Raw genomic sequence first — 11,130 nt, 5'->3', positions numbered from 1 at the left:
TAGATAAAACCCCATTCAACTTGAAAAAGGCATAAATTAATTAATACCCACTTGATATCAATATTCTTTTCCTTTATCATGGAAACATGACACGGCCTCAACTATATTAAGGAAGCAATATTTCAGTTAAAATTTTGGATGAAATTCATTAGATTTACCAGTGTGGATGAAATTCATTGGATAATATATTTTCAGTAGGGGATGATATCTTGAAATCTCATACGGAAGTTGTGGCATATTGTGTTGGTAGATGGGTGGGCTTGTGCTAAAATCCAATTGTTCGCAATTAGCTATATGCCATGGAAATTTAAATATGGGACTGAACTCAGCCAAAAGTTTATAAATTATTCTCCAAAATTCCCATAAAGTTGCAAAAATTACTGTTAACTCTCGAAGAAAGTAACTGACTTTCAAATGACAGAAACAAAAAGGCAAATAGCTCTGTCTATGAAAAACAAACACAGCGACGCTGGGTGGGCACGCGAGGCCGACGCCACCAATACCGGCTCAGGGGAATCTTATCTTACTGTAATGTGCTGGTTGAACTAGTATAAGCAAAGCATCTTTCTCCTTCGATTTGGTACAAAGCATCTTCTCTGGTACAACTAGGTGTGTACACAGGCAAGCAACAACGATCACCTCTTGTTCCCTACCCACACGGGCATGAGCCTTATCCTAATACACACTTGTCTTTTCTTCTCTCCTCTGCGCATTCTTCACACCCAGGGCGGGCGGCCGGAGGCCGGCATGTTTACCGCCAGGCAGCAGCAGTTGCCCGAGACCGTCGGGCACCAAGCCACCAACAGGTTCCGTTCAGCGAGGTGATTCCATTTTCTATGCTCTATTGCCGACGAGCCCCTGTTGCATCTAGATACTCGTTGTTTTCGTCCTTTTTCCCCTTCTCCGCACGGCTCACTGGACGGCAAGGTGAGGGTCGACGGTTCAACGCAAAGTAAAATACGAGTAGACATTGTGTTTTGCCGAACACGTACGTCATGCTTGGTTGTGCTGATTTTTCTCCCGCTCATTTTTCAACGCTTATGATGGAAAAGGCTCGCTCCCGCTTTATATATAAACCACATCCATCAAGTATACCAAGTTTATACAATTCAAAAGGAAAGCAATAGAATCACGGAAAATAAAGAGGTTCGCACCGGGCCGGGGGCAGCACCACAAACAATAGCCCCAAATCCACAAGGTACAAGCCTAATCACAACAAGGTTAGTACGTACCGGGGCCGGGGACACCTGATGAGACGCACGGATAAAAGAATTATATATACACACAATGCAATTCGCCTCAAAATGTATATACACGTGGAACGTTTGGACGTTAGAACTAGAACAAATGAGTAAACCGGTGCCCTAGGACTAGGTTCAGATCATCCTTCAAACAAATCATTTATCACCATTTCCAATTCCTCGGCAGTGCACATCTTTTGTTTTCCTGCCATGACTCGCTTTCGGCAATGTAGCGCCCGTGAGAGGCGACTCTGATTCTTCCTCTGGGCCAAGAATGAAACCTGGTACTGTGGAACAATCAAACCCACAATCTCTTTCCGTAGCTTGTACCTGAGGTTAGCATTAACCTTCAGTGTCATCTGACGTCTGCAGATGATACAAAATTCATCACTAAACTTATCCAAACGGTCTAGGTAGTTCATCAGAGGCGCCCAGCACTCATCCAAGTAGCTGGTCTTGTATCGACGGAACATCGCACTGAGCCTACTCTCTAGTTCTACGTTTGAAAAGGTTGCTCCTCGACCACGCATAATCAGCAAAACATCATATGCATTGCTGAACAGGAAAATGTATTCTCTACACTTTTCACCCTGCCATATCCTTCGCGCATCCCCCTCCAGCTTACAGCCCCAGCCGTCAAGCATCTGAGAGAGAAAATCAGCCGTGCATCCGATGGCATGTGCTGATTCCAGAGCTTCAACGAGATGTCTGTTTGCTAGATGAATTGTGGATTCTTCGACGTCATCTGCGCTGAGAAGTATTGTCCCAAAACCATCCACCATCTTCTGAAGGATACCAGCAGCCTCAGCAGATCTGTTAAAAGACCAAGACATCACACTGTTAGGAACAATCTGGAATACCTTAAATCATCGGGGAAAAAAAGGAATAACTCAAATGACATACTGCCACATTTCCCCCCTCCGATTTCTATTAAGGAAACAAAAAAACGAGCTACAAGCACCAGTTCACCCCTACCAAATAACTACTAGTAGGAGTAGTAGAATACGAAGGCTTAATTGGTTTCCAAAATTTGAGAACAACTTAAAAAAAGGCTCACCTGTCGAATGTAGCATGGACGAAGGCTCGGCGTTCCACTTGCACACAAGCCCCTGCATCGCACTCCCACGAGCCTCCTCGGATCATGTCCACGGAGTCGGCGCCTGCTACTTCATGGTACGTGATTGACGGATTCCTCCGGAAGTGTGCAGCCACAGCCGGGGTTGCTTCGTGTCTGCCGCTGCTCGAGGCGGCCCCGCCGGCGCCGTAGGGCTTGCCAGCGGGAGGGAGGGCAGCGGCGCCTGCTGCTTCCAGGTACCGGATTGACGACGGATCCCTCCGGAATTGTGCAGCCGCGGCCGGGGCTGCTTCCTGCCTGTCGCTGCATGAGGCGCCCCCGCCGGCGCCGTAGGGCTCGCGCTCGCCTCGGGGAGGCGTACCAGCTGGAGGGAGGGCAGCGGCGCCTTCTGCTTCCTGGTACCGGATTGACGACGGATCCCTCCGGAAGTGTGCAGCCGCGGCCGGGGCTGCTTCCTGTCTGCCGCTGCTTGAGGCGCCCCCGCCGTCGCCGTACGGCTCGCGCTCGCTTCGAGGAGGCGTGCCAGCGCCATCGGGAGGTATGGCAGCGGCTTCCACCTCAGCCTCGTCAGCGTCCTCTGGAATCGCCGGGATCTGGTCGGGGTCGGGCGCCCCGTCAGGCAAAGGGTGCAGGTTCCCCCAAAGCCAGAAGACAAGTACCACCAGCGCGGCGAGGAGGGTCGGTGGCGGATCGCACGAAGGGCGCAGCGGCGCCGGCGTGCGTGTCAGGTTGCAGGAGATGTTGAGACGCTCGAGATCAGCCATGGCAAGTGCTGTTTCTTGTTCCGCCAGCGGCGTTTATATAAGCGGGGTTGGTGGTGGTGGTGGTGGAAGAATAGTCCAACTCTTTGTTTTTATATATATAATTCTGTTGTATATATCCATATAATTAGGCCAAAAAAAGATAACATAGGAGGGGTTTGAACCGCGACGTTGTTGTTCTAGAATGCTCAGCGTCCTAGTAACTTTTACACAGTAGAGACGGAGACAGGACATACAAGATCATACATACACATATATACCCATCCTTATAAACGCACGCATTGCATATTCTATAGCTCTATGAGCACTTCCGAGAGACTGAGCCGATACCATCTTGAGTTTAACGAAGTAGTCATGGGCGTCTTCGTTGTCGATGGAAACATCTCCTCCCACCAAACGCACATTACCTGTCGTGACTTTAGTTCAACTTTAGTTTAAATCTAAACTAAAGCCACGATACCATTTTTGAATCGGGGGGAGTAGATCCTTTGGGAATTTACGTGAGGGCTTAGGTGGGAGTTTTTGGTTGGATAAAATGAAGGGAAGGGAAAGGTATTATTATTTTTCACCGATTTTTAGTTAGGGTGGGCTCCTCAGCCTGATTTACACCCAATCAAAAAAGCCCACCTCAACCTCTCTGTGAACCCCGTAAAAGAGATGTTCGTGTGTAGCATTGCTCCTTCTTTGTTCTTGTTAGCAATGTACAAGGATGGTGATCTTGGATGAGTTTTTCTCTGTGTTCAGATCTCCTCTCAAGTTTCCACGATCACATATGCATGATAGCTCACGGTTGTAGTGAAATCATCATTGTTTACTTCTTTTACAACGCAGTGCACGTGCATCTCATCAGCATGTGAAAATGGTGGAATCTTATTTTTACTTGGTTATCCTTTTGTTGCAAGATCAGATCCATTATAAAAGTTCACCGAAAATGCGAAGCATCTCAAATATTTTTAAAAAATAACATTAAGATTCTGAGACCACCAAACGATGACTACTGCCGCCAGAATGAGCCACCGACGCCCTGCTGTCGCCGCTCCCTTACCGGAGCCGGCGGCTTGACCTTGTTGATGATAGCCTGGAAGTCTTCGTGGACATGCCCCTAAGACCAGTGTCCTGGAGCCGCATTCGTCGCCGTTATACTCTTGCATAGATCTGAAGCACCTGAGACCAAATGACACCACATGACGAGAAACCCTAATCTCACCGGCCTAAGAAGAAGGCAGGAATTTACACAGAGCTCCGTCGACTACGTCAAGACAGGCGAACTCGAGGAGGCGGTGAAAGAACATGCAGTGCCCCCATGTTTGGTTTTGGTAATTGATGACAATCTCTATGGACTAATGGTTGCCTTGAGTTATATTTGAAGGCTTTGTCCATAGGCTTTTCTTGGAGTACATGTGTTGGTTTCAAGGAGAGTTTGTGTCGACCAAGGTGCTATTCAAGGAATTACCTAAAGATTGGTCTTGTGAGAGGTTGATCAAGACTAAGTCAAAGAGTGAATCAAGTTGATCAACCCACAAAGCGTAGAATATGTACCGAGAGGGATCCAGTGATCCCATGGTATGGTAAGCATTGTCAATTACGCTTTCTGTACTAACCCATGGTCTTCGTGAGGGTTCTTTGTGGGGTAAGGTTGCGGTGTGCAAGTTCAAGTGGAGCATCACGAAGAGATCAAATCCTTGAAGCTTGCCGTCCTTTGTGGTGACAATGGACTTGTGAAGATGTGCGGAAGAGTGGCTCACCCATAGTGGAGTATGGGGGAGCAATCAACTAGTCTTCATCGAGTCAACACAATCAAGAAAGGTGGTCCAACTTGAGGGAGTCAAGATCGTCATCATCTAGGTCAAGTGGACCATGTGCAAGGCAAAGGTTTGCCCTTGATAGGTTTTCTATTTTACCGGTCTCATGATGGTAGTTGGGAGACCGGGTTATAGGATCAATTGTCGTACTATCAGGGGGGCTCTCGATGAGTAGCTTGATCGTATCATTCGTTGAGAGCTCAAACCATTGCATCCTTGCATCATCTTTCTTGGTTCTTGTTTGGTTCTCTTTGTGAGTCTTAGAGCTTATGGTCATCTTGATTACAAGCTCGAGTTCATCGAAAACGGAGTTCACATGCATCTTCTATGATGTTTTCGATGTTGGAGGTTATGCTCGTTCTTCTCTGTTGGAGGTCTCACTCCTCCATTTGTTAGGCATACCTTCCCTGCCTCTTCTTACTATAATCAGTCGCTGTTTTGATGCTACTCGTCATATTGTTTCCAACAAGCTTGAGTTTGCTCAATTCGGAGCTCATATGCAGAAGTTATGGCAGTTCTTATTTTCTTGAGTGTGGTTTTTGTCTAGTCCCAACAGTAGTATCGCGAGCCCAAGTGGTAGTACCGCTTGGAGCTCTCAGCCGTAGTACCGCTGCAGTACCGCTCTTCTACCGCCTCGATTTTGGGTCCTGCTCTTTTCGTGTCGGTTTTAGCAGTAGTTGCATGGCAGTAAGGCACGGTAGTACCGCCTAAGCAGTAGTACCGCTCCGGTCGGGCGGTAGTACCGTTTCTGCTTCACTGCCGCCATACTCTGCTCTGCCTGCCTCTCTTGGTCCCGTGTTCTGCTCCTCCAGCGGTAGTACCACTGGGGTGAGCGGTAGAACCGCTTATATGCGGTACTACCGCCCCAAGGTTCATGTTTTGTTGCTCCTTTTCTCGGTTTCTTCTGCCTGAGCGGTAGTACCGCTCATGTGCGGGCTGAGCACATAACGGTTGGATTTTCCCCCTCCTATAAAAGGGGGTCTTCTTCCCTAATGAACCTTATCCTTTGAGCTCATGTTCTTCCCCCATTGTTGACCTTCTTCGAGCTTGCTAACTCTCAATCCCTCCATGGATTCTTGCTAGTTTTTGAGGGAAACGAGAGAGGAGATCTAGATCCACATTTCACCAATCACTTTCTCCTCTATGTGAGGGGAACCCCTTGGATCTAGATATTGGATTTCTTTGTGTTCTCTTTCTTGTTCTTCCTCTCATTTTCCTCCCTAGCATTAGTTGCTTCGGTGGGATTTGAGAGAGAAGGACTTGGGCACTACGTGTGCCCTTGCCATTGCATTTGGTGCATCGGTTTGAGTTCTCCACGATGATACGTGGAAGTGAAGGTTGAGAAGCTTATTACTCTTGGGTGTTTGGGCACCCTAGAGCTTGTTCCTCTTGGGTGCCTTGGCGCCCTAGACGGTTGGTGGTGTTCGGAGCTCAATCATTATGGTGTAAAGCTCCGAGCAAGCGTCGGGGTCTCCAATTAAGTTGTGGAGATCGCCCCAAGCAATTTGACGGGTACCGGTGACCGCCCCCAAGGGTTGCCGAAGTGTACGGGTTCGATGACCGCCCCCAATGGTTGCCATTTGTACCGGTTCGGTGACCGCCCTCAAGGGTCCCTTAGTGGAATCACGGCATCTTGCATTGTGCGAGGGCGTGAGGAGATTACGGTGGCCCTAGTGGCTTCTTGGGGAGCATTGTGCCTCCACACCGCTCCAAACGGAGATTAGCATCCGCAAGGGTGTGAACTTTGGGATACATCGTCGTCTCCGCGTGCCTCGGTTATCTCTTACCCGAGCCCTTTACTTATGCACTTTACTTTGTGATAGCCATATTGTTCTTTGTCATATATCTTGCTATCACATAGTTGCTTATCTTGCTTAGCATAAGTTGTTGGTGCACATAGGTGATCCTAGTTGTTTTAGGTTTTGTGCTTGGAAAATTAACCGCTAGGTTTATTCCGCATTTGTTCAAGCCTAAACTGTAATTTTTTTAAAGCGCCTATTCACCCTCCCCCCTCTAGGCGACATCCACGATCTTTCAATTGGTATTAGAGCCTCGTCTCTCTTTATTAGGCTTTACCGCCTAGAGAGTAAGGATGTCGACTAGGGGATTAGGATTCTCTGACACTCTTAGTTTCAATGGCACAAATTTTGATGTTTGGGTAATTCGCATGCTTAATCTCTTTAGGGTCATGGACCCAAATCTAGAGCGAATTGTAGATATGGGTTTTTCTCCTCCAAAGGATCCCCAAAGATTATCTTTAGAGGATGAGGAAAACTCTTATCTCAATGCTCAAGCTTCTAATGTGCTTTTCGATGCTTTGAGCAATGTAGTTTTATTTCAACTCATGTCGTTCCGGGATGCTCATGAGTTGTGGACGAAGCTTCAAGATAAATATGGTGTGTCCAAGATTTGTGGGGATGATTGTTCTCCCTCCACCTCCGGTCGTATAGTCTTCTCAACTTCTTCTACTACACCTACATGTGGTTTGCCACAAGGTAATGATATGGTGAGTAGTGTTGGTCATTGCAATGATGATAGTATGCTTAGTGTGGATGATCCTTCATCACTATATTATTGCAATGCTCCTTCTTTGGGCTTTAACACTTCAAGCACTCCAAATGTTTCACATGCTTGTGTGGATAGTCCGTGCATACCTTGTAGAAATTGCTTGACGAAATCTCGTGATGATATGCTTGCTATGTCTTATTGCCATGATAAAAATGCATCTATTTCCTCGAATTGTGGTGCTAACAATGTAGAGGAAACCCAACACTCCATGGAACAAGATGTGGTTTTAAATGGTGCTTCAAGGGATCCTACATCATCATCTATTGCTTTTTGCTTTATGGCTAAGGCTTCAAAGGTATCTCCTACTTTGAAACCCAATATGTCTCTTGATGATGATGTTGATGCTAATGATGATGAGGATAATGATGAAGAGAATGATAATGTTGCCTCCTTAAAAATTAAGGGGGAAATGATTTTTAAAGCTCTTCTTAAGAATAAAATTGCTCGTTCCAACTTCACGGAAATCATGTCCATTGCCATTGAGGGCAAGAAGTATATTGATGAGTTGGAATCTTGTCTTGAGGAGCATGAGGTCACCATTGAGAAATGGAAGGTCATGAGCGTGATTACGCTAATGAGATTGCGGACCTCTCTCAAGCTGTTGAACTTGAACAAACCACCAAGGAATCTCTTGAGGAGACTTTTGCTCTAGAATTATCTAGAGTGAGGGAATCTCGTGATAGAGCTCTTGAGATGGCCAATGATTTTGAAACTAAAAATGAGGAGCTTGAAGTTGCGCATGCTAAACTCCTTGAGGACTTTGAGCACCTCGAAAATGGCTCAAGGGTCATTAAGAGTGAGCTCATCAAACTCACCGAGTCTCATGCTCAACTTAAAGCTTCATATTCAAAAGAGCTTGCCAAGTTGTCTTCTCCTCTTGTTGCTAATGATGATGCTTGTACTACTAACTCTGTCTCTTGTGAAGGATCCATATTAAAGGAGAATGTTGAGCTAAGGGCTCAACTTGAGTTGCTATCTAGCAACTATGGGATGTTGGAAGAAAATCATGTAAAGCTCACAAGCTCTTATGATGATCTTCTAGTATCCCGTAATGTGCTAAAGATAGCTCATGAGGCCATGATTGCTAAGGTAACATCTAGTGAGCCTCATGTGGATACTAGCACTACTTTTGGTCAAAATGCTATATTGCCTTCTGCTAGTCCTCGCAATTCATCCATGCATAACATTGGTACATCTTGTGATGAATTGCTTTCCTTGCCTTGTTGCTCTAACGATGAAGCTTATACTTCCTCTAGTACTTGTGTTGAGACTAACCATGTAGAGGAAATGAAAAGCTCAAGTCCCAAGTCACTTCTTTGAAGTAAGACTTGGAAAAGAGTCATGAAGGGAAATTTACTCTCAACAACATCTTGAGCGTGCAAAAATCCCCTAATGACAAAGGTGGACTTGGATTCAACTCCAACAAGAATAAGAAGTCCAAGGTGAACAAAAAGAAGGGCCAAGAACAAGTCAAGAATTCAGCCAAGATTGTTTGCTTCAAGTGCAAAGTAGAAGGGCATCATGTTAGATCTTGCCCATTGAAGAAGAAGCCCATTAGTGACAAGCAACAAGGGAAGCGGCCACAAGTTCACGCTCATTCTCAACCTCAAGTTGAAGAAAGGCCTCTTCCCAAGAAGACTCAAGCTAATGCTTCTCAAGTTGAGAAATCAAGTGAGAAGAAAGTGAAGAGTAGACGTTGCTACCTATGTCATGAGAAAGGTCACCTCGCTTCTTCATGCACTAGTGGTAACTTATCCAACCCAATTATTATTGATGGTGTCTATTCTCTTGGGAAGGATAAGGTTGGCAATGTGTTTGCCAAATTTGTTGGTGCTCAAAGTGGTGTCAAGAAAAGAACCATTTGGGTAGCCAAGCCTATTGTGACTAACCTCTTAGGACCCAACTTGGTTGGGGACCAACTATCTCATAGTTGATCAATAGGTGTTGTTGGAGGTCATTGGAGACTTGGCTACATTATGAAGAATTAAGGGGACTTCATCATTCTTATTGTCTCAAGCCAAGTCATTCGGATTATCAAGTTTCTATCTTATATCCAATGTTCCTCCTTGTGGTAACTCGTGCTTAAATTGTTTACATTGAAAGTTACTTGCCCCTTTGCATGTTTGGCTTTGTTCCTTGCATGTGTTTGTATATGTTGTGCTTCCAACTTGATTATCTTGAGCAATCAAGTATGTGTGTGTTGGTTTGCACATCATGTACGTGTGTGTCATGCGTTGAGCCTTTTGCATCTTGTTTATTTCTTAGTTGGCTCTTGTGAGAGATTAATGGAATATCCCATTATGGGGAAGTGATGTGCTTTGTGCACTTCACAATCCTATAAAGGTGGGTACATGGGGAATACCACTTAGAATTGATATTCCAAGCTTATCTAGTCACTATGTGGTATGTCTTCTCATGAGAAATTCAAATTCTAAATAGTTCATTAATTATCTCTAGTTGGATCCTCCTTTTGCCTCTTGTATATCCTTTATTGGTATCACATTATGGGGGAGTAATATTCTATGTGTATATTACTAGCCTAGAAAATGTGTACATTTGAGATATTGTCACCTAGAGTTGATATTGTAAATTATCTTGTTCCTAGGTGGCATGTTAGCTCTACAAGTTGCAATTTGTTTGTGTTTGGTGTGAATATGATGTTGGATATCCTTGCAATCTACCACCGGGAATTATTTCCAAATACTTTTTGTCTTTTGACAATTGGTACTCACTTGTGTGGTAGAAATTATTGATCATCTTTACATTAGCCTTCGCTTTTATTTGCCTTATCTCTTGCCTAGTTTGTGTCAACTCCCATTGTATTCCATACCACTTGAGGATCTTGTTATTTCCTTGATATTGTCTAGTTTTTGTATAGATATAGTGAAAGTGGTGATCCCATCTTGTGCTTTTTGTATTCAAATGCAAATTCTCTACAATGCACAATGCTTGGGGTGCTATCCTATTTTTCTTAGAACGCTCACCTTGTGATCCTTTTCAAGTGTGTGTTGGTGGAATGCAAATCGTTTCTTTTGGTACTTTGTGCCATCATGAAACTTTGTAGAGCACTTGGTTTGTTTGAAACCATTCTCTCTTTTGGGAGTTTTACATCTTTCTTTTTGTGTATCAATGGATATCTCATTCCTTGATGTATCGTTTAATGATATCCTCCAAGTGATGATTTATTCATTTGGTATCCTTTCTTCTCTTGGCATTTCTTTGTCATTTGGTATCGGTTCTTGAAAGTCTTGAGCATGCAATTTTTTCTTCGTGTAGTATCTTTGGCATGCTTTCTTTCCTTGACCCATTATATAAGGGAAACTCCACCTAGTCTCAAATTGGATGAGATGTGCATGAAATTCATTTTCTTATCTATATGCACATATTTATGTGGAGTTTGTCCTATGTATTGTTGGTGTTTCTAAATCTTGGTCCCAATGAGTTTGGGTACCATTTTGTTTGTGTGGTTGTTCTAGTAACAATTGGAGATGCATTGGATGCTCGGCTCACTCACCAGGAAGGTGGTATCTGAAGGAAATATGCCCTAGAGGCAATAATAAAGTTATTATTTATTTCCTTATAATCATGATAAATGTTTATTATTCATGCTAGAATTGTATTAACCGGAAACATAATACATGTGTGAATACATAGACAAACAAAGTGTCACTAGTATGCCTCTA

At 44.5% G+C, this 11,130-nt stretch overlaps 1 protein-coding gene across 1 annotated transcript; it reads right to left on the bottom strand.

Annotated features, from left to right (window-relative positions):
- Positions 1 to 642: 642 nt before the first annotated feature.
- On the bottom strand, positions 643 to 9,448 carry LOC125535162 (uncharacterized). Its single transcript, XM_048698209.2, has 2 exons — positions 2,299 to 9,448; positions 643 to 2,054 (listed from the first exon to the last, which is right to left on the bottom strand). Exons 1-2 carry the CDS (start codon positions 3,078 to 3,080, stop codon positions 1,382 to 1,384), a joined length of 1,455 nt encoding a protein of 484 aa, XP_048554166.2. The 5' UTR covers positions 3,081 to 9,448; the 3' UTR covers positions 643 to 1,381.
- Positions 9,449 to 11,130: the final 1,682 nt, after the last annotated feature.

This window comes from Triticum urartu, chromosome 2A (genome assembly GCF_056163025.1).
Source record: "Triticum urartu cultivar PI428250 chromosome 2A, HENAU_Tu73, whole genome shotgun sequence".
NCBI classification, from domain to species: domain Eukaryota; kingdom Viridiplantae; phylum Streptophyta; class Magnoliopsida; order Poales; family Poaceae; genus Triticum; species Triticum urartu.
Note: the sequence above shows the minus strand (reverse complement) of the source record. Positions and strands in the feature narration are given on the sequence as shown.

Bases quoted from the DNA above. Each gene is read 5' to 3' on its own strand.
- LOC125535162 (XM_048698209.2), bottom strand. From the start codon at position 3,080: ATGGCTGATCTCGAGCGTCTCAACATCTCCTGCAACCTGACACGCACG. The intron at 2,055-2,298 runs GTGAGCCTTTTT...GTCTTTTAACAG, and splicing joins GTCCATGCTACATTCGACAG to ATCTGCTGAGGCTGCTGGTA.